Consider the following 21,633-nt stretch of genomic DNA (forward strand, 5'->3'; position numbering starts at 1 on the left):
ATGGTGAGGTCAACCAAAGACGCCCTATGTCGCATCATCCGGGGAGACTGGCACCACCGATTAGCCCAATTCCTTTTGGCTCAGCACTCCACCCCCTGTACTGCCACCGGGAAAAGTCCAGCTGAGCTACGTTGGGGCTGCTGGCTCGTCACAAAGTTGGACAGGCTTCATCCTGATCGGGTGGCTGCTGAACCGGAACGACCCTACCCCTCTCGAGAGTTCCTCATCGGGGACCTTGTATGGGCTACGAACTATGGGCCAGGGGACAAGTGGAGTCAGGGGGTAGTGGTCGACCGCACAGAGCCCTTATCATTAAAGGGGAAGGGGGTGGCCACTTTAGAAGGCACATCGATCAACTAAGGAAATGGGCCCTGGAGACTCAGCTTAAGGAACACAGGGAGCTAACCCCACCCAGATGGCCTGACCACCTTACACCACCAACAGCTTCAGCAAGGAATTCGTGCCAGCCGGGAATGGCACAGGGAAGGCCAACGAGTCAACCCAAAGAACCGGCAGAAACTCTTGACCCAGCTGAAGCCCATATGGACAAGGAAACTCGGGCTGACACCAACCCAGGTTAAGGCGGAGCTTGGAACCGCACAACTTCCACGGCGTTCAGGCAGGATTTGAAGGTTACCAGCTTACCTGGAAGACTTTGTTTGGGCCAGGGGTCAAGGGGCACGGGGAGTTAAAGATTCATGTTCAACTACAAAGCACGTTAAGGAAGTTAATCGTTTATTGTCATTTCGGGGGGAGGAAAGGGGTGTTATGTACATAAGGTGAGGTAATTCACGGACAGCTCCATAACAGCTGAGTTTGACAGCTCGGCTGGCAGCAACAGCAGGGGAGCGCGTGATTGGTCGGCTGCGTACGGCAGGAAAATTCCTCTGTTAGGATTGGGCGTTGGTCCGGCAGCCAGAGTATATAAGGAGCTCTGGCACTCGCTGTCTTTGTCCTGTCCCAGCTGAATAAAGCCTGTTCTTGGATATCCGCGTCAGCTGTTCCTTCGGTCCAAGCACCCGACATTACAATAAGCGCTGTAGTAATAGATACCCGAAAGTGCAGTGTTGCCACTGAAACTTCCCATATGGCTGCGGTATGTTCCAAGTTACAGTAGGCTTCCCTGTCTTTTCATTTGTATTAAAGGCTTCTCAGTCTCTTCCCTTCGAGTCAAAACTCTGGCACAGGACTTTTTAATGTTCCCTTCTCTTATGATCTCAGCAGCTTGCTCCTCAGTGCAAGCCAAGATGACAAAGACCAAGAGCGCAAGGAAACTGCTCTTTAGGACCTCTTGTGATTCACTCCTTTTTTGTTGGAATTGAGAAACACCATTGCCCTTTCAAGCTTTGTTCAGCTCAAAAGATGGTCTCTGCTCCAAAGAAGCTGTGAGTTTTATAGAACGATGGGACTCCAGCCTGCAGGACTAGAAGCGGAAAGAGATCCTGCATTAAGCATTGTTAGCTTCCTATAGGAGGAACTGGGTGCCAAAGAACTGAGCATTACTTCTTTGTTAAGTTTGGTTTAGCCCAGGGGTAGGCAACCTTGGCTCTTTTATGACTCATGGACTTCAAATCCCAAAATTCCTGAGTCAGCTATGCTGACTTAGGAATTCTGGGAGTTGAAGTCCATGAGTCATAAAAGAGCCAAGGTTGTCTATCCCTGGTTTAGCCTGTCCATCTGACTGCCGTAAAGGTGACAGGGAAGGCTGAATGGAGAGGAGCTCTCTTGCTTGTTCTGATGCAAATGGTGCTTATCTTTCCACAGTGCTGGGAATCCTTTGTGGGGCAAGAGCTCTACCGTTTGATGGTGATGGATTTGATTTTCATTCTCCTGGATGTCATCTTTGGAGAGCTGATATGGAGGTAATGATTACAATGGAGATAATATGGAGGCAATCGGATGTTCTCCACCTGACTTCATCAAGTGGTGGGCCACATACTTAAGGTAGACAACATACTGTAAATTTTAATACACAGGTAATCAACAGAAATATGCAGCACAGGTAGCCTCAGCTTACAGTCACTATTGAGCCAAAATTTTGGTTGCTAAGCAAGACATTTGTGAAGTGGGTTGTGCCCATTTTGCAACCTTTTTTGTCACAGTTAGGTGAATCATGCTGTCGTTAAGCGAATCTGGCTTCCCCCTTAATTTTACTTATCAGAAGCCAGCTGGGAAGGTTGCAAATGGGGATCACATGACCTTGGGATAGTTCAACTATCATACATACATGCCAATTGCCAAGCAGGCAAATTCTGATCATGTGACTATGGGGATGCTACAATGGTCGTAAGTGCGAAAACTGGTTATAAGCCACTTTTTCCAGTGCCGTTGTAACTTCAAATGGTGACTAAACAAATGATTGTAAGTCAAAGACTACCTGTACCACTCTGTTTATGCATGTTTATGAATAAGATTAAGAATACAGCATCAGAAGGATATGATCCCAACTGCCAGGTGCGACCAAATGGTAGGGAAGGTTTCCAGAATTTGAGTTGTGAGGAAGCCAGGTAAAAGGACAAATCTTATAGCCTTTTTACCCCCTCTCTGCCCTTTAGAGTGCTCACCCAGGCATTGGGATAATTAGCAAGAAGAGAATTGATGTTTTTCTTTACATTCATTGCAGAGGAAGAAATTACAAGAGAGTAAGCGGGCACAAAAGGAGGAAGGTGTAACAAAAGGAATGTGCTACTGGTAGTCATTGCTTAGTGAATCTAATTGGGACTGGAATTTCTATCACTAAGCAATGAGGTCATTAAGTGAAATATCATGTGACCACACTGCTTAGCAACAGCAATTTCAGTAATCCTGCTTGTGGTTCTTAAACAAGGATCTTGTGCTTCTGTCCTTCCATGCTTCCTCTCCTTCAGATCCCCCACTCCCCCCATCTTCCCCACCACTGCCCTACTGATCACATGACTGCAGAGGCACCACAGTAGCCATGATTTTGAAGACGAGGCATAAATATCATTTGTTCAGTGTTGTGATAACTTCAAATAATTGCTAAATGAATGGTTATTAAGGGAGGACTACTATAGTTGAAGTGCCAGCCATAAGCTACAAAGGAGGCAAACAAACTTTTAGTGTGAAACTGATTAGATTCTGATTAATTTCAGGCAGCAACTGGAAGCTGATTAATTAAGTTCACAGAGCTGCCCTTGTTAACATTCCCTTAACACGGGTGTCAAACCCAATTGCATCTCGGGCCGTATCGTGATGTATCAGGACTCATTTTGCCCTTGTGAGGCATGCGGGGCATGGCATGCGGGGGCCAAATCCAGTCCACGGGCCATATCTGACACGCCTGCCTTAGCAATTTCTAAGGAGGGTTGCACTGCCTATAAAAGCAGCTGTGGAAAAGAGATCTTGTTTAGGCAATCTCTGCTGTGTGAAGGGAAGGGGTAGAAAAAAATGGGTCAGGCACAGGATAATGTGTACTAGCTCAGACATGTCAAACACAAGGCCCGGGGGCCAGATCCGGCCCGCGAAGTGGTTTCATGTGGCCCACGAAGCCATCCTGGAAACAGTGAGGGAACGGCCCCCACTGCCTTGGCCCTGGCCCAGAGACCCTCCTCCTGCCAGAGACCCTCAGATCTGTCCCACTCCTGCCCAGGCCCCCATAGGCACCCTTGATGTGAACGATTTAGAGCTGGCCACGCCCACCCAGTAGGCCACACCTACTCTAGCCACACCCACCCGGCCCCTTGAGGGCAACCGCAATGCTGATGCGGCCCTCAATGAAATTGAGTTTGACACCCCTGTACTAGCTGATTGAAACGATGAACAGGTGACAGAGACATGTAGCACACATTGCAAAGTTACTTTTTCATCACCGTATCCACAGACAGCTGGTAAACTGTCATCCTAAACATAATTCTAATTATTTTAAGTACATTGGATTTGTTTCAGAATAAGGTCCAATAGGATTATGTTGTTAGTCATGATAATGCTACTCTGGGTATATGTTATGGAATTTAGTGTGCAGAGGTCTCCTTGTGCTACCAAAGAGTTGCACAGACAAGGAAGGGCACTGAGAGCAGTAAAAATCACACACAGAAATACACTGAGTTCTAAAAGCAAAAAGTATTTTACTTTGAGGTGGTGTAAAAACAAAAATGCACAGTCAAAAATAAACAGTCCAAGTAGCAATCCAAAATACAAAGTCTTCTTACCGGTCCAGAGGTCAATACACAGTTCAGGTTTACAACAGTAGTAAACCAACAGCAGAGCAAAAACAGTAATAGTAGAGATCAGTGAATTCAGAGAGAGAGAGAAGCTACGTTCCTAGCTTCCTCTTATGGCCATGAGAACACTTACACACCCATTGGCCAATTAACAACTTAAAGACATAGCATTATGGTTAATATATTTTCAACCCAACATTGTAGGCTAACACCATATGCCTAACATTCTCCCCTTTGGGTAGAATAATATATAACTCTTACAATCTTATGCACATTCTTTCACAATTAGCATTGTGTTTCGCAGCACTTTGTACCTTCGTAAAATGATCTGCAATATTTACATCAGATGAACAATACTCTAGCTGTATTAATTTATCTTTGACACATTGTCTGACATTTAAATAACGAAGATCAGTATGTTTAGATCTTGTTCTTACTGCAGCATTATTAGCCATCTTTATCGCAGCTTGATTGTCCTCATACACAATAAATGGATCATTTACATTTAAACTCATATCTAACAATAATTGTTTGTACACTAGCAGTTCTGTACATAACACTGATAGACATGAAAATTCAGCCTCCATTGTAGATAAGCTTATGTGTTTTTGTCTAATAGACTTCCATCCAATCAAAGAATCACCCAACATTATAGCCAACCCTGAGGTAGATTTACGAGTGTTTGAATCAGAGGCAAAACTCGCATCTGCATATGCAGTAAGGATTAACTCACGATTTGGCTCTAAATATAACGAGTAGTGAATAGTTTGCTTCAAATACCTTAATACTCGTTTAGCTGATTGCCAGTGTCTAACAGTTGGATTATTGTTGTACCTAGCTAATTGATTTACACAGTAAGAAATATCAGGTCTAGTCCAATTACTCAGATACATAAGACTTCCTATCAAAGATTGGTACATAGTCTTATCAAATACAGGACTCTCAACATTAGTGTCCTTAAAATCCATAGCCATCGGAGTTTTTGCTGGTTTACACATTTCCATATTGTATCTCTTTAATAACTGAGATATTTTACTGGCTTGTGACACCTTAAAACCCCTATTTGTTTTCACAATATCTAACCCCAAATAGTGGCTTATTTCTCCAAGATTTCTAATTGTGAATTTATTTTGCAATCTTGAAATGATAGTTTGTGCTTCTAACTCAGTTTTTGTTATTATTGCAATATCATCTGTGAATAATAAGAGAAAAGATAATGCTCCGTTGTGTTCCCTTCTAAACAAACAAGGATCAGCATTACTGGCTACAAAACCTATTGCACTTAACTCATTAACTAAACATGTATTACACTCATAGCCTGATTGTTTCAATCCATAGAGGCTTTTCTTTAATTCCCAACAATCATGGTCTCTATCACTGGTCAATCCTGGTGGTATTCTTAAATAGTATGTTGCAATGGAGCATGTAAATATGCAGTTTCAACATCTACATGGTTAACCATATATTGGTTTTTAGCCGCCCATACTAAAGCTGCTCTTAAAGTAGTTGCCCTTAAACTGGGTGCAAACACTTCGTCATAATCCTCAGTAGTTTGGGCAAAACCTTGTGCAACCAAACGTGCCTTATGGGTTATAGTTCCATCTACACCCTTCTTTATTTTATATATCCATTTACAACCTATAGCTTGCTCACCAGGTGGCAGTTTTGCTTTCTGATAAACCTTAAGATTCTGCAAAGACTTCAACTCCCTGTTCATTGCAGCTTTCCATGATGCCTGTTCCTTTTCAGGATACATCCTGATCTCATCATAGTTAGATGGCTCTACACTAACTTGACATACTATACTAGCTTCATAGCGATCAGGTGGATGTCTGATACGCATTGAACGCCAAGGAATTACAGGGCTTTGAATTTCTGTCTCCTTTCCTTCCTCTGATTCATCTATTATCTCCCCTATCTCCTCTTCATCTTTTATATTTACAGGAGATGTATTATCATTACTAGTTACGTTATCAGAGGAGTCCTCAAACACTAGAGGATCAGTATTAACAGTTTCTTGCTCTAACCTATCCCAACCAACGTGCTCAAGGAATTTTGCACTAGCACTGTTATATACATTAGTTGTGCCTCGTTCCCAGAAACGATAGGATCTATGGTTAGCTTCGTAACCTACGAAGTATAATTGCCTAGCCCTATGTTGGCCTTTACTCCTGAGTTGTGCAGGAATGTGGACCCAAGCTGGGGTGCCAAACGTGTGCAGGTAATCAAGGTTTGGTCTTCTACCATGCCATATAGTATATGGTATTTTACCAGTAGAAGTATTAGCAACTATATTCAGAACATGGTTTGCACATTTTGCTGCCTCCCCCCACAGTCTATCTGTTAAGCCAGAATCTTGTAACATGGTTCTCATCATGGCTTGTAACGTTTGCCCACGTCTCTCAACAAAAGCATTATGTTGAGGCCTATAAGGGGCTGAATGTTTATGCTCAATGCCAGCTGATTGTAGCATATCAACAAAACGCTTGTTTGTAAATTCAGTACCATTATCAGTAATTATGCACTGAACCTTTCTCTTTGTTTTTCTCTCCACGAACTTCAGCCAGTTTGCAAATTGTTGGAAAGTATCTGCCTTTGACTTAAGCAGATAACAAAAACCATAACGAGAGTAATGGTCAAGTATACTTAAAATATAACATGATCCTCCTAAACTTGGTTTCATGGGTCCAATTAAATCAGTAAACACAACTTCCAAAGGTACAGTTGTTTTGAAGCTGTTTATCCTGTTTGCCGGACTTGCCTTACTCTTTTCCTGATTACAGGCATTGCAATTCAAATACTTACTACATGGCTTCAGTTTAATTCCTTCTACTAACTCAACTGTTTTACGTAGTGAGTTAAAGTTTACATGCCCTAACCGCCTATGCAATAAATGTATACATTCATCATGTGGCTTCTTGTTCTCACATATTGAGTTAGCTTTAACTGTACTAACCTGGTTACTTGTGAGAACGAATAAACCATTTTTCAAATTAGCAGTTACACAGGTTCCATTCCTCTCAATAGTGCATTGCTCCCCTCTGAATGTTACCACAAACCCAACCTTAACCAATTCCCTTACAGATAACAAGTTGAATCTTAGTTTAGGTATATATAACATAGGTAACTGTTCATCAATGCATGGACAATAGGAATTACCTTCACCAGAGGCCTTCATCCTCCAACCATTGGCCAGTGAAACATATTGGTTGCTGTTTTTCATATTAATAAACCTCTTTTTCACTTTAGTAATGCATTGTGAAGCCCCACTATCAACAACCCACAATTCATTATTTCTGGATGTTGATTCACCAGAAATAGCCAAACCAATGCACTTCTTAGCCTTCCCACTGCTATTTACATTCTGTTTTTTACCCTTTCTACAGAATTTGGCTATATGCCCTCTAGCCCCACAAGAATAACATTTCTTGACGTTGTAAGCAGTGGTAAATAGCTGCTCCTCTTGTAGCTGTGTCTCTCTCAGCTGGTCTCTGTCACGCCTTCTTCTGGACTCTTCCAGCAGTCTCCCAGTAATGTTAGTCAAAGTCAGTTCCTCTCTGGTCAGGACTTCCAAAGAAGAAACATACTCATCATAACTCTCATCCAAAGATGACAGAATAATGTAGACCTGATGCAACTCTGAAAAAATCAGCTCCTTTTCATGAAGCTCTTGAAAAGTTGCCTTCATGTAATTTAAATGGGTCAGCATATCTCCATTCTTCTGCAGACGAGCCCTAAACAGCTTACGCGTAAGGTGTATATGTGCACCCACACTGTCACGAACATAAAGCCTTCGCAAAACGCCCCAACACCTAGCAGCAGACTCCTCACCACGAATATGGACAAGCTGCTGGTCATTCAGTGTTAGTCCAATAATGCAAAGAGCTTTCTCATTGCTACGTTTAAAGTTGTCTAACTTCTTTGCATCCTCTTCGTCATCTGGATCCCAAGCAGTAGTATCTGGTGGGTTATTTACAACAGCCCATAGTCCTTCCTTGCGCAAAAGCAAGCAGCATTTTGTGGACCAGGAAACATAGTTTGTCCCATCCAACCGGGTTATCCAGGAGATGCCTGACAACAGTTCCTGTGCCATTTTACACCAAATACAAACTCAGCTAGGAATACTGTGTGTACTAACTCTCAGTACAGGCCTGGGCCCATAACCAGTGTTATGGAATTTAGTGTGCAGAGGTCTCCTTGTGCTACCAAAGAGTTGCACAGACAAGGAAGGGCACTGAGAGCAGTAAAAATCACACACAGAAATACACTGAGTTCTAAAAGCAAAAAGTATTTTACTTTGAGGTGGTGTAAAAACAAAAATGCACAGTCAAAAATAAACAGTCCAAGTAGCAATCCAAAATACAAAGTCTTCTTACCGGTCCAGAGGTCAATACACAGTTCAGGTTTACAACAGTAGTAAACCAACAGCAGAGCAAAAACAGTAATAGTAGAGATCAGTGAATTCAGAGAGAGAGAGAAGCTACGTTCCTAGCTTCCTCTTATGGCCATGAGAACACTTACACACCCATTGGCCAATTAACAACTTAAAGACATAGCATTATGGTTAATATATTTTCAACCCAACATTGTAGGCTAACACCATATGCCTAACAGTATATACCAACATAAAAGGGTCAGCTCCTAAAATGGGAACTTTGGAGGGTCTGAAAAATGTATCTTGTTACTTAGTAGACAGGTATTCCAGAAATGAAATAACTTGCTTGACACTTTGAATAAAAATATATAGTGGCTTATATATTAATTATAGAAACACAAAAATCAATTTTTGAATTTTTAAGCTAGGCCTTTTCCCTATTTTTTACAGAATCATATTGGAGAAGAAGTTAAAAAGTAAACAGAGGCCTGAATTTGACATTGCTAGAAATGTGCTAGATTTGATTTATGGACAAACTCTAACCTGGTGAGACTCTTTCTTTTCCTTCGATTGGTTGTTTCCTGCTTTGTTCCTTATATAAAAAAACCCCATTACAAGCTTCAAAGTATGTTGATCTTTAGAACCCTTGTGTTAATGTTATTTAAAATAATTGCACCCTCACTTTGTCAAAGTTTTCAAAATACTCAACACGTTTATGTATTTATTTTTTTAAAAAAATACATTGGATTAACATCATGAAGACCTGTATGTGAGATAGAACTTTGGTATTCACTGTCGTTCATTATCACTGGCTTCTGCGGCCCATCCATCTCCCATCTCTAAATCAAAGTTTTTGGTTACTTAAGCAAATGGGCTGAGGTGCGGAATTGCCTTAGTGCATTGCATCTTAATGAAATAAGCCAGAGGTCCCCCACCTTTAGGGCACCAGGGACCGGTTCCATGGAGAGAGGTTTTTCTGTGGACAGGAAGGGGTGTGGTTTTGTGTACTGCCTGCATTTCGCAGATGGGGCTTTGCTTTTTTGTGCGGACCGGTTGCTGGCATGCTGCAGCCCGGTATTGGTCCACGGAACGGGGGTAGGGGACCCCTGAAATAGGCAATGTAACACTTCTCTTCTTCATCTTTTTAATTTTTTTCCTAGGCTGGGGGTCTTCTTTGCCCCACTTCTTCCTGTGGTCCAAATTCTCAAATTACTGCTGTTGTTCTATGTTAAGAAGGTAATTTAGTTGCCATTTCTCTGACGCACGTTGCATTACCTGGCTGCACGCATGGGCAAAGGACAGGAGTGTGGACATGGCTGCAATATTAGAGCTCCCCCATCCCCGCCCCTCCCTACCCAGTCAGGATGGAAAAGTTAGCAAATCACATTGAATAGGAGGAGCTGCATTGACCAGAAGACCATTTACAGAAAGGGAAAACCAATGAGGAGTTCTGAACCAAGAGGAAGATATTTATTTCACAGTCTCCTCATTCAGAAGCAGCAATGAATGAAATGCACATTACCATGAGATGTGAATTAGAGCATTTTTATAAAAAAAAAATTTTTAAAAGAAACTTTTGGCAGGTTACATTTGGGGGAGAAATTTTTTTGGCCATTGTTTATTTTCCCCTCCTTAAAATCACCCTACATTATTTATTGCTTTGCAGAGTTTAGGCATAAGTTATGTTTAAAGGAGAGGAGAAGCAATTATTGTCTATAGTTCACTTTTTTCAACATACATAAATACTGCATGTAAGTTTTACTCAGAAACTACTGCTCTTAGGAATAAGTAAAAAGCTATTAATTTTCCTATGAATCCCTCTTAGGTCAGCTTGATGAGAAATTGTCAGTGTCCCAGTAAACCCTGGCGTGCATCTCAAATGAGCACCATCTTCATCTCTTTGTTGTGCTTCCCTTCATTCCTGGGTGCCTCCATATTCCTCTCCTATACCATCTGGGCGTGAGTAGATTTTCCTGTGCAAAATACATTTCCTGTTACATTCCAGCTGGGAAATGTTTCAGACCAAATAGTCGCAACTTCTTCCTCCACATTTCTATAATCTCCATTTTGCTCTTTCCATTATTAGGAAGGCCATAATTAAATCTGCTTTATTTTCTATTTTCAGAACTCCCATTCACATATAGTTGCATATGCAGCATCTTTTATGTATGTCTATGGAGATTCTCAGTCATCCAGGTCATGGCTGTCCCAAAGGTGCTTTTTCAAAAAGCTTCTAGACTTTGTTTTTCCTTGAAGCCACTTCGCTTCTCATCCAAAAAGCTTCTTCAGTTCTGACAGCCAGAAGAAGCTTCTTGGATGAGATGCGAAAGGGCTTCAAGGAAAAACAAAGTTGCCTTTTGAAAAAGCATCTTTCGGAAATCTTTTACGTATTGTTAAATAAAAAATGAACATATGTCAAGAGGGAAATTGCTTTTTTATATGTTAGTGCTATAAATTGTGTTTAAATTAATACTGAAAAACATTGATTTTATAATAAGCAATACAGTTTATATATAAATCTGTAAAATGAAAAATTAGATATGGTAGTTACATGAGTTACATTTCCTTCCACTTGACATTTTGATATGTACTTAGCCTCTCTTTCTCCATACAGAATAAAACCATCAGAAACATGTGGACCTTTTCAAACTTTTGATACCATCTATGATTCGTGGAAGGTATGGGTGCTACAGCTGGAAGAATCCAATCCAAATATTACTTGGTTTACCTGGATCCATCAAAACCTCTTCCAAACTTCCTACTTCCTGTTGTTAATCACTGCAATTTTGGCGTAAGTTGAAATGACAAATTTATTTATGTAAGCCTAGAAAATCATAAATAGTTGTTAGCCACAATGCATAACATTTATGCAGATATACATACTATGCGATAGAGTGGTTGAATAATATGGATGAAGGTTGTTTGCCTGTTATTTCTCAACCTACTGTAGCATCAGGATTCATCAAAAGTTGTGGATGGTTTCTGCTGCTGGGTATGTAAGTCGAACAGAAGTAATTTGCTGTTAGATTTTAGTTTAATGTAATGTTTAGTTTGGCTTTATTTGAACTTCTAGGAAGTTCCTGAAAAATAGTTAAATCGTCTTCTTCCAAACAATGTAAAAAGCCTTAAAAAGTTGATTGAAAATATTTAATAGAAAATAACCAATGATTTGGAGAAGTAAAATTGAAACTACCGTATATACTTGAGTATAAGCCGAATTTTTCAGCCCACTTTTTGGGCTGAAAAACTCCACTTCGGCTTATACTCCAGTCAACAAAAAAAAAAAGAACTGTCCCTTCGTTCGGAACAGGCTGCTGAGAGAAGCTGCCTCGCCTGCTGCGCCCCCAACAACCGCCGCTGCCGCTTTCCCCCCCCATCGCTCACCCGCTGCCCCCGAAAATGCCGCTGCCGCTTTTCCCCCCCCATCGCTCACCCGCTGCCCCCGAAAATGCCGCTGCTGCTTTCCCCCCCCATCGCTGACCCGCTGCCCCCGAAAATGCCGCTGCCGCTTTTCCCCCCCATCGCTCACCCGCTGCCCCCGAAAATGCCGCTGCCGCTTTTCCCCCCCATCGCTCACCCGTGCCGCCTCGAAAATGCCGCTGCCGCTTTTCCCCCCCATCGCTCACCCGTGCTTTCTCTCCCCATCGCTCACCCGTGCTTTCTCTCCCCATCGCTCACCCGTGCTTTCTCTCCCCATCGCTCACCCGTGCTTTCCCCCCCCATCGCTCACCCGTGCTTTCTCTCCCCATCGCTCACCCGTGCTTTCCCCCCCCATCGCTCACCCGTGCTTTCTCTCCCCATCGCTCACCCGTGCTTTCCCCCCCATCGCTCACCCGTGCTTTCTCTCCCCATCGCTCACCCGTGCTTTCTCTCCCCATCGCTCACCCATGCTTTCTCTCCCCATCGCTCACCCGTGCTTTCTCTCCCCATCGCTCACCCGTGCTTTCCCCCCCATCGCTCACCCGTGCTTTCCCCCCCATCGCTCACCCGTGCTTTCTCTCCCCATCGCTCACCCGTGCTTTCCCCCCCCATCGCTCACCCGTGCTTTCTCTCCCCATCGCTCACCCGTGCTTTCCCCCCCCATCGCTCACCCGTGCTTTCTCTCCCCATCGCTCACCCGTGCTTTCCCCCCCATCGCTCACCCGTGCTTTCTCTCCCCATCGCTCACCCGTGCTTTCTCTCCCCATCGCTCACCCATGCTTTCTCTCCCCATCGCTCACCCGTGCTTTCTCTCCCCATCGCTCACCCGTGCTTTCCCCCCCATCGCTCACCCGTGCTTTCCCCCCCATCGCTCACCCGTGCTTTCTCTCCCCATCGCTCACCCGTGCTTTCCCCCCCCATCGCTCACCCGTGCTTTCTCTCCCCATCGCTCACCCGTGCTTTCTCTCCCCATCGCTCACCCGTGCTTTCCCCCCCATCGCTCACCCGTGCTTTCTCTCCCCATCGCTCACCCGTGCTTTCCCCCCCATCGCTCACCCGTGCTTTCTCTCCCCATCGCTCACCCGTGCTTTCCCCCCCCATCGCTCACCCGTGCTTTCTCTCCCCATCGCTCACCCGTGCTTTCTCTCCCCATCGCTCACCCGTGCTTTCTCTCCCCATCGCTCACCCGTGCTTTCTCTCCCCATCGCTCACCCGTGCTTTCCCCCCCATCACTCACCCGTGCTTTCCCCCCCCATCGCTCACCCGTGCTTTCTCTCCCCATCGCTCACCCGTGCTTTCTCTCCCCATCGCTCACCCGTGCTTTCCCCCCATCGCTCACCCGTGCTTTCCCCCCCATCGCTCACCCGTGCTTTCTCTCCCCATCGCTCACCCGTGCTTTCCCCCCCATCGCTCACCCGTGCTTTCTCTCCCCATCGCTCACCCGTGCTTTCTCTCCCCATCGCTCACCCGTGCCGCCCCGAAAATGCCGCTGCCGCTCGCCCGCTTCCTCGCTTCCTCGCCCGGGGACCAGCACCAGCCAGCCAGCCCGCCGGCCAGAAGCCCGGCCCGGAGGTGAGGGGAGGGAGCGGAGTCGCTCACCCGTGCTTTCTCTCCCCATCGCTCACCCGTGCTTTCTCTCCCCATCAAAGATCCTTGGAAGTAATGGTTGGAAAAGTTTGCAAGTCTTTGGGAAAGTTCAAGAAGTGAAAGGAATACCCTCCTCTTGAAAGACCAGATAAGGCAGACAGGGAGATGAAGAGTTCAACCGAGTTTCCTCTTTTGTTCAGGCATCTGCACCCGCTGCTTTTAAACTCGCCGGGCGCTGCAACGGCACCCGTTTTCCCCGGCGAGTTTTCCCTACCTGGCCCCTGCAGAATCACGGCGGCGCCCCCGGAGAAGCCTACCCCGAGGCTGCGGCCGATTTTTCCTTCTCCAGGACTCTGCCGCCCAGAGCGTTGTTTCTCCCCCTCGTGCTTGCGTGGGATGAGGCGAGAAACTAACAGCCTGCGTCCGTCTCTCTTTATGTATATTTCTGTATATATCTTATCTCGGGATCTAGACCTTTCGAAGGAGAAGGGGCGGCTGGAGTTCGTGAGTTGCTGTGGGACCCAAGGGTTGGGGGAAGAGAGATGGGAGGGAAAAGGGGAGAAACCTGCCGCTGGCTAGTTCTTTGTCTGATCGGGGAGCCTGAACAAAAGAGGAAACTCGGTTGAACTCTTCATCTCCCTGTCTGCCTTATCTGGCTTTTTGAAACGCACCACCGGCTGCTCCGTCCAGAAGCAGCCGGGAGGGCTGCTTGGCTTCCACTTGAGCCCATCTATGTCCGCGGGCCCCCCCCCACTACCCCTAGACCTCCGCCGCCGGCGGAGGCTGTATCCGCGCTCCGCAGCGGCAGGGCGCGGATCCAGCCAGCGGCAGAGGCTTGTGGAGCACGGATCCAGCCTCCGCCGGCATGCAGGCAAATCCTGCTAAAGGGCTTTCCCCCCCCCCCACTGGATCCGCACTCCGCAAGCCTCTGCCAGCGGCAGGGCGCGGATCCAGCCGGCGGCAGAGGCTTGTGGAGCACGGATCCAGCCTCCGCCGGCATGCAGGCAAATCCTGCTAAAGGGCTTTCCCCCCCCCCACTGGATCCGCGCTCCGCAAGCCTCTGCCGGCGGCAGGGCGCGGATCCAGCCGGCGGCAGAGGCTTGTGGAGCACGGATCCAGCCTCCGCCGGCATGCAGGCAAATCCTGCTAAAGGGCTTTTCCCCCCCACTGGATCCGCGCTCCGCAAGCCTCTGCCGGCGGCAGGGCGCGGATCCAGCCGGCGGCAGAGGCTTGCGGAGCGCGGATCCAGCCGCCGGCGACAGAGGCCTGCCTGCTTCTTTCCGCTGCGGAACGAAGCAGCCTGCCTGCTTCTTTCCGCAGCGGAACGAAGCAGCCTGCCTGCTTCTTTCCGCAGCGGAAAGAAGCAGGCAGGCTGCTTCTTTCCGCAGCGGAAAGAAGCAGGCAGGCAGGGCGCGGAGGTCCGGAGACCTGCCGACGTTTGGGGAGGTTTGGGGAGGTGCGCGCGCACCTCCCCAAACCTCCCCAAACTTCGGCAGGTCTCCGGACGGCGACGGCTTGGGAGAGGTGCGCGCGATCCTGGAAGCACCGAAGCCTCGGCCGCGCGCAAGTCCTCGGTAAGCTCCGGGCGGTCACTTGCTTCGCGTCTCCTGAGGGAAGGGGGGGCGACTGGAGCGGGCGTGTTTCCTCGCCTGCTGGGCGCCGCGATTTGCCCGGGGAACGCGCGGGCCCCAAATGGCAGCGTGGAGTGAGGAAGCGGACAGCCAGGGCTTCCCCGAGAGCCGCGGCCACACAGGGTATTCCTGTGTATTCAGGCTTGCAAAATGGCGGATCGAGCCTCTGCTGGCGGCGGAGGCTTGCAGAACGGCGGATCGGCTTATACTCGAGTCAACAACTTTTCCCAGTTTTTGGGGGTGAAATTGGGGGTCTCGGCTTATACTCGAGTCGGCTTATACTCAAGTATATACGGTATATTATGGGAAGATATATAAAACACAACAGATATTTCTAAAAACTGCAAGTTATGTACCGTAGTAGTAAAACGCTATGAAAATCAATTGTCAATTTAAAATGTTTACTTACTAGTTAATAAATACAACATAGATAACTTTATATAGATCTCTCTAATTTACATGTTTGTATTTTTGGTAAATGTTAAATTAGTAATCCATGATTCTCAGTGTGATTCAGAATTAAACTTAATTATTCAATATGAAATGCAGATTTTTGAATTTATTAAAAGGAATAAGGACTTTAATAAACAGCACGTTTATATAGAAAATTATGAATACAATATGATCTCTGCAGAAAAATATAGTACAATTATATTTGGCAGGAGGTAACTTTTTAACATTTAGAAGCCTTTGTTGAATAGCTTATGCAAAGCTAAATAAAATACTTGAATTTAATTGAGATTGCCTTTTAATATTAGTTTAATTAGATGTAAGATATATTATATTATGAAGATCTTGAAATTTGTTATTACTTTAACCTACCGGTTACAATGTTATGTTTTGTGTGTTCAGACTTTATATTTTTTTAATGAAAATTCAGGAATCAGAAAAAGAGCTTATTTTTGCTGAATTGTTGATGGTTTGTTCAAAAAGTAGCTACTATATACATTACTCATAGTGAAGTGGCGTACTTTATATCCCTGCATATAGATAGACCATAGTAAGAAACCATATAGGTTATTTTCACTGTAACAGCTACAGTAATAAGAGTCTTGCAAGTCGGAATGTGCTTCCTCACTTTATCTTAGTGCGAAGGAGCCTGAGATATTTACTCAAACTCATTTCTTGCAGTGGATTCAAACTGGGCTTGTCTGTTCGTTGTCTTGGTAGTGGGTTTTCTTCCTGCCCTTGAAGGCCACTCTTGATGCTCTCTACACACAGTGGGTAGAGGTCTAAAAGATGCTCGCCAGAAGATATACTCATTTTAGATGTACTGGTTTATCTAGTCATAGATGATTGATTCCTCTTGTTCTTCTAAAGCAGAGGTTCCCCCAACCTTTTGGGCACCAGGGACCGGTTCTGTGGAAAGAGGTTTTTTCACGGATCAGAGGGGGTGTGGTTTTGTGTGCTTGCTGCATCCCACGGATGGGGCTTTGTTTGTGCAGACCGTTTTCTGGCATGCTGTGGCCCGGTACCAGTCCCTGAACCAGGGGTTGGGGACCCGTTCTAAAGAACTATCTTCCCTATTCTCTGTTTGAAAACACCAGGCCAAAGCCATTTCCCCTTCACAATTCTCTTATCCTTTTTGAAGGACACATTGTTCTTCTCAGTATGTGTTGGTTAATGTGTCAGCATAAATGCCATGTTCTGCAACCTTGTGTTTTACAGTGCTGTTATCTACTTCACCATTGAGATGGTAAAGGGTCTGCGGAGTATCATTTCAATACTGAAGGGGCAGATTGCCAATGTGAGTACTAAAGGGGAGTCATTCCCCTAATTTAAACATAGAGTGAAAAGAGGTATTAGTAATTAAAAGGACAAAAAAAAAACATATCAGAAAAATAAAGCACCCTCAAGCAAATTTTTAAAATCTGCATAAGTTATATATACATTCATCTGAAACACACAAATATAAACATCTGGATTTATTTTATTTATTAAATTCTTACGCAGCCCATCGCCACTACAAGGTAGGGAAGCAGAGAATTTATACCATAATTCACACAATTCCACATTTCCAGAGCCCTCATTTCCTCCTGTCCTAACAAGTATTACCAGTGGGGCTGTCGGTTTGATCTCTGAGCTTAGCAATTTGGCTGCAAATGTTTCGTCGCCATTCTGGGGGACATCTTCAGTGCGCTTTGAATTGTGCTTGTCTGTCAGAGCACTGGCCTTTAAATACCTTTTTGTGTGATGTAAATTGATGTGTTATTTGGATGTTGCTGAGTCATGGTCTGTTTTCGGGCTGTTTGATTGGTTGGTTGTTGTTGCTGAGACATAGTCCTTGTGTCATGGTTCCAACAGATGGAACCCTTCCAAAGAACTTCAAGGCATTGTTTTCCTTAAAGAATCTTTTATTCTGGAAACAAAGTATCAGCACTACATAGTTGAACCCAAAAACTAAATTCCCCTCCCCTGGATACAAAGTAACAAAGTACAATTCCCACCCCCAATAAACAGTCATAAATAAAGCACATTCCCCAATTAGCTTGAAGCGCGGGCTTTCTCCCCAGCTCTCCAGCCCACCAAAATGTTATCAGCTCTGGACCCAGTTTGTCCTTGAGATTCCCACGGCAGAGTTATTATTATTATTATGGCTAACTGAACTCTCATCCCAGTCCCCCCTCCCAGCACCAACTGATTCAAAAAAAACATAAGAGAAAATGGCTGCATTTTCATCTGTTGTCAAAGCAAGAACATCCGATGTTAGCAGCGTTGACACCTTGGTGTTTAAGTATCGTCCGTGTGATGCAAATGGTGTTTGTTCATTTGGTTGCCTCTGAGTCATGGTCTGGTTTCAGGTTGTTTGGCTGCTGTTGTAGTCCGGTTTCTTGTTGGTGGTAGTGATTCTTGTTGCTGTGTGGTGGGGTGCCTGTTTGTTCGTTTTAAATGCTGCCTTCGTGATTGAAGTAGTTCTTCCATTTTCAGTGGTTGGTAGACTGGGTTGATGTCAGTGTGTTTGTTTATTGACTTACTGGTGGAGAACTAGGCCTAGGAATTCTTTCTTCCCTTGATTTCACTTGGGTTACAACTGTGGTCCCGGTTAGATCAAATTTGTGTCTATTACTAGTGCCGTTAGCTTTTCCCATTCTTCCTCTCCCCACTGAAACGTTTCTACCTAAAACAGGTCCGATTTGTTCCATTTCCAGAGCAAACATACATTTTGATTTGGACATCCCCCCCCCACTCCACAAGCCTCGCAATTCTAGGCACAAATCATTTTCTGCATCCTTATCCATTTTTAGTATTTTTATTTAAATAGATAATTATAGACAGGAATAATCTGTTTTGAGTTAAATGACTGCACTAGCTACAAAACAGAGACTAAATCTGATTTAAAATATTTTTAAATGAACAAAAAAATTCTTAAAAGAGACTCGACTGTGTTTATTCTTAGGCCATGCCATTTCCTACACTTGTAAAGACCTCTAATCCAAAAAAAAAGTGTGTTTGGTTTTCTGTGGTACTTTTTTATACCGCAGCTAACAAAAATATTCATTTCTAATGTTGCAACATTTTATTTGTCATGGAAAAAAATAACAAACTAATACAGTTAGGTATTAACTTACTAATTTCCTCAAAAATGTTCAACCAAAATGGGTAACTAAATAGCGATTGCCAAAGTTGGTAGTATTCACCAGTTTGATTACACTCCCTCAATTCAGCTTTTCTTTGTGACTTTTTTTTTAGGAAAAAAGAGCTTGTCTTCCTACATGATCCAACTTACACTAGTTGTAGCTAGGTAGTTGAGGGGAGGGAGCTGGATGGACCTCCTATTCTAGGTACCTGAACTGCAATATGGCTTTCCCCTTCACACCTACTTTGCCAATCAACAGAGCATAAGTAAAGTTTTTGCAATGAACACCAATAGAAAAGAAAAACAACTAGCAATCCTGTATTGTATTTGCTTTAGCATTCTTAATGTCCGCATTCTATTAAGAAAGTCGGTTTCCTGATGCTCATCTTAAATGTGTCTTGTGTTGCAGGAAAGAGAAGACAAGAAGTTTCTCATTCAAAGACTTCATGTTATATATGAAAAATGAAAGTACAACAGGATGAAAATGAGGTAAGGCCATTTGGAACTAATCAGAAAGTTCCATAAAAGTTACAGGACACCAATATGCCAAACAGTTGGCTCAAAGCTTTGCTCAAACTAGCAGATATGCTAAATCCACACAGCTAGTAGCCTTATACATTGCAGTTTGGTTTTGGAATTCTGCAATAGTTGTTTCTGTTTTCTCTCTTTCAGTAAACCAAAATACCAAGTGCAGCTACAGGTTTCCCTAACCCCCTTCAAATTACCAAATTTTGACTAAAAAATTACAGGCTCTGAAGCAAATAGATTTCAGAGGAAGGCACATAAGTCTTGTTTTTGGCACATACACGCACATGCAAATGACAAAGACTATCCCCCTAACCTTAGGATATTGTGCTGCCACGATCACAGGCACTTTTTATGGAAGGAAGATGACTTAAGCAGCAATGTGAACAAGTGGATGCTGAAATCTTGCTATGACTAATTTTCCCTAATAACATTTTTCTTCCATTTAGGCTCCAGACTAAAAGTACTCCCTTCCACCAGAAGTATAGCAGGCATAGAAAAAATGATGGGACTCTGGGAGAGGGAGAACACATTATAACAGAAATTTGGGCTGCTATTATATTAGGGACATGGTGGCTCAGTGGGTTAGGATGCTGAGCTTGTCAATCAGAAGGTCGGCAGTTTGGCGGGTTGAATCCCGAGTGAGCACCTGTTACTCGTCCCAGCTTCTGCCAACCTAGCAGTTCGAAAGCACGTAAAAATGCAAGTAAAAAAATAGGGACCACTACGGTGGGAAGGTAACAGCGTTCCGTGCGCCTTTGGCGTCTAGTCATGCCGGCCACATGACCACGGAGACGTCCTTGGACAAGCGCTGGCTCTTCGGCTATGAAACAGAGATGAGCACCGGCCCCTAGAGTCGGAAACGACTAGCACACATGAGTGGGGGAACTTTTACCTTTACCTTTATTATATTTGGTTATTTTTGCAAACCAAGTCTTTAGATCCTCTATTCAACTCATGGGATGCTAGAGGACATCATAAGTAATTCAAGTATATGTCTGGGATTGTATTTACAAGCAAAGATAAGGATGGGCTGCATTTTGCAAATTGGTATTTTGAGGAGAAATATAAAAAGGCAAGATAAGGATTGAAAAATGTGTTGTCAATAGGAAATGCATTGTTCATTATATTGACTGTAAAATCATCACTGATTTTCTTATTACATTAAAGATCCATTTTTCCAGCGAATGTACCAGGTGAACCTTAGCCTGAAGGACTTCTTAGAAAAGGGAAATAAATATGGGGCTAACCAGAAAAGTTTTGATGAACATATTCCTGCTGCTGAAGATATTGACTCCCTTCACTCCTGCATGTGAACGTCATCTACCTTTGGTTGAAGAAGTGACGGCATATTCTTACTGTTTCAGCTTCTGTCTTCAGCCAAATGGAAACTTTCCAGAACGCGACTAAGAGCTCCCAGACTATCTCAAGATTTTTACAGACGATTTTTATAACAGAGAATTCAAACTGATATTTTATAATGTGGAATGGTCTTAAGTATTTTGTTTTGCCAGGATTATGAGATCCATGACCTCATGTGGAGAGTGTACAGTTACTGGAAAGAAATCTTTCTTACAAAGAACCTCATGGTTTAATATTAATAAAAATGACTTGTCTTAAGGGAGCAAATTATATTCTCTTTTTATTCCTTTGGTACTAACTGTCTAAGTAATGATGAACAGTTGTCATTTGTTAAGTTCTCATAGTGTGCAGTTACTCTAACATGGTTCTGCATGCCTACATTTTAACTCATGCTCTGAATGTTTTTGCACTTCAGGTATGAGGACTAATCTATAGAAGAAATCTTAACTCTTTGCTACCTCATTTTTATTTTCTTTGTGGAACTAAGGTACACAGTTATGGGACATTTTTCACAATTTCTAGGTTCCAGTCAGTAAATAAAACTTGCAACTTTCCTTTTAGAATTGTCTGAGTCACAAGAGCCAGATGAGTGAAAGTGGGTATGAGTGTGTGTGTGTGTGTGTGTGTCATAGTGAGGGAAAAGGAGGGATTTTTTTAAAAAAATAAAGTGTTGCAATCTAAGACATGCGCTCATAACTCACTGAATAATTCTAGCTGTTCTTAATACCTTATGGAAATTAAGGAGTCCCACTGGGTGGTTGAGCTTAAATGGACTCCAGAAGATGGTAGAGGACAGGAAGGCCTGGAGGAACATTGTCCATAGGGTCGCGATGGGTCGGACACGACTTCGCAACTAACAACAACTGGGTGGTATGTGTATGTTATCCCATCATAAAATCTCATTCCCTTTACCTCAGCTGTACAAAATATTTTCCCAAACATGTTAACTGGCAGCAGAACTAATCTCATTTCTGG

The 21,633-nt window shown here is 44.0% G+C and overlaps 1 protein-coding gene across 4 annotated transcripts in view; it reads left to right on the forward strand.

Annotated features, from left to right (window-relative positions):
- Nucleotides 1-20,916, forward strand: part of TMC6 (transmembrane channel like 6) — a 52,120-nt gene extending 31,204 nt beyond the window's left edge. For 3 of the 4 annotated variants that reach the window (XM_081317301.1, XM_081317304.1, XM_081317302.1), the window contains 8 exons: nucleotides 1,765-1,862; nucleotides 9,007-9,102; nucleotides 9,717-9,792; nucleotides 10,382-10,515; nucleotides 11,171-11,347; nucleotides 16,863-16,941; nucleotides 19,181-19,260; nucleotides 20,467-20,916. In XM_081317301.1, the coding sequence (XP_081173427.1) occupies nucleotides 1,765-1,862; nucleotides 9,007-9,102; nucleotides 9,717-9,792; nucleotides 10,382-10,515; nucleotides 11,171-11,347; nucleotides 16,863-16,941; nucleotides 19,181-19,237 (717 nt within the window). In that variant the 3' untranslated portion in view covers nucleotides 19,238-19,260; nucleotides 20,467-20,916. The remainder of the gene's footprint in view (nucleotides 1-1,764; nucleotides 1,863-9,006; nucleotides 9,103-9,716; nucleotides 9,793-10,381; nucleotides 10,516-11,170; nucleotides 11,348-16,862; nucleotides 16,942-19,180; nucleotides 19,261-20,466) is intronic. The other variant, XM_081317303.1, reaches the window with a different exon arrangement.
- Nucleotides 20,917-21,633: the final 717 nt, after the last annotated feature.

This window comes from Vipera berus, assembly GCF_964194415.1.
Source record: "Vipera berus genome assembly, chromosome: 2".
In the NCBI taxonomy this organism is placed as follows: Eukaryota; Metazoa; Chordata; class Lepidosauria; order Squamata; family Viperidae; genus Vipera; species Vipera berus.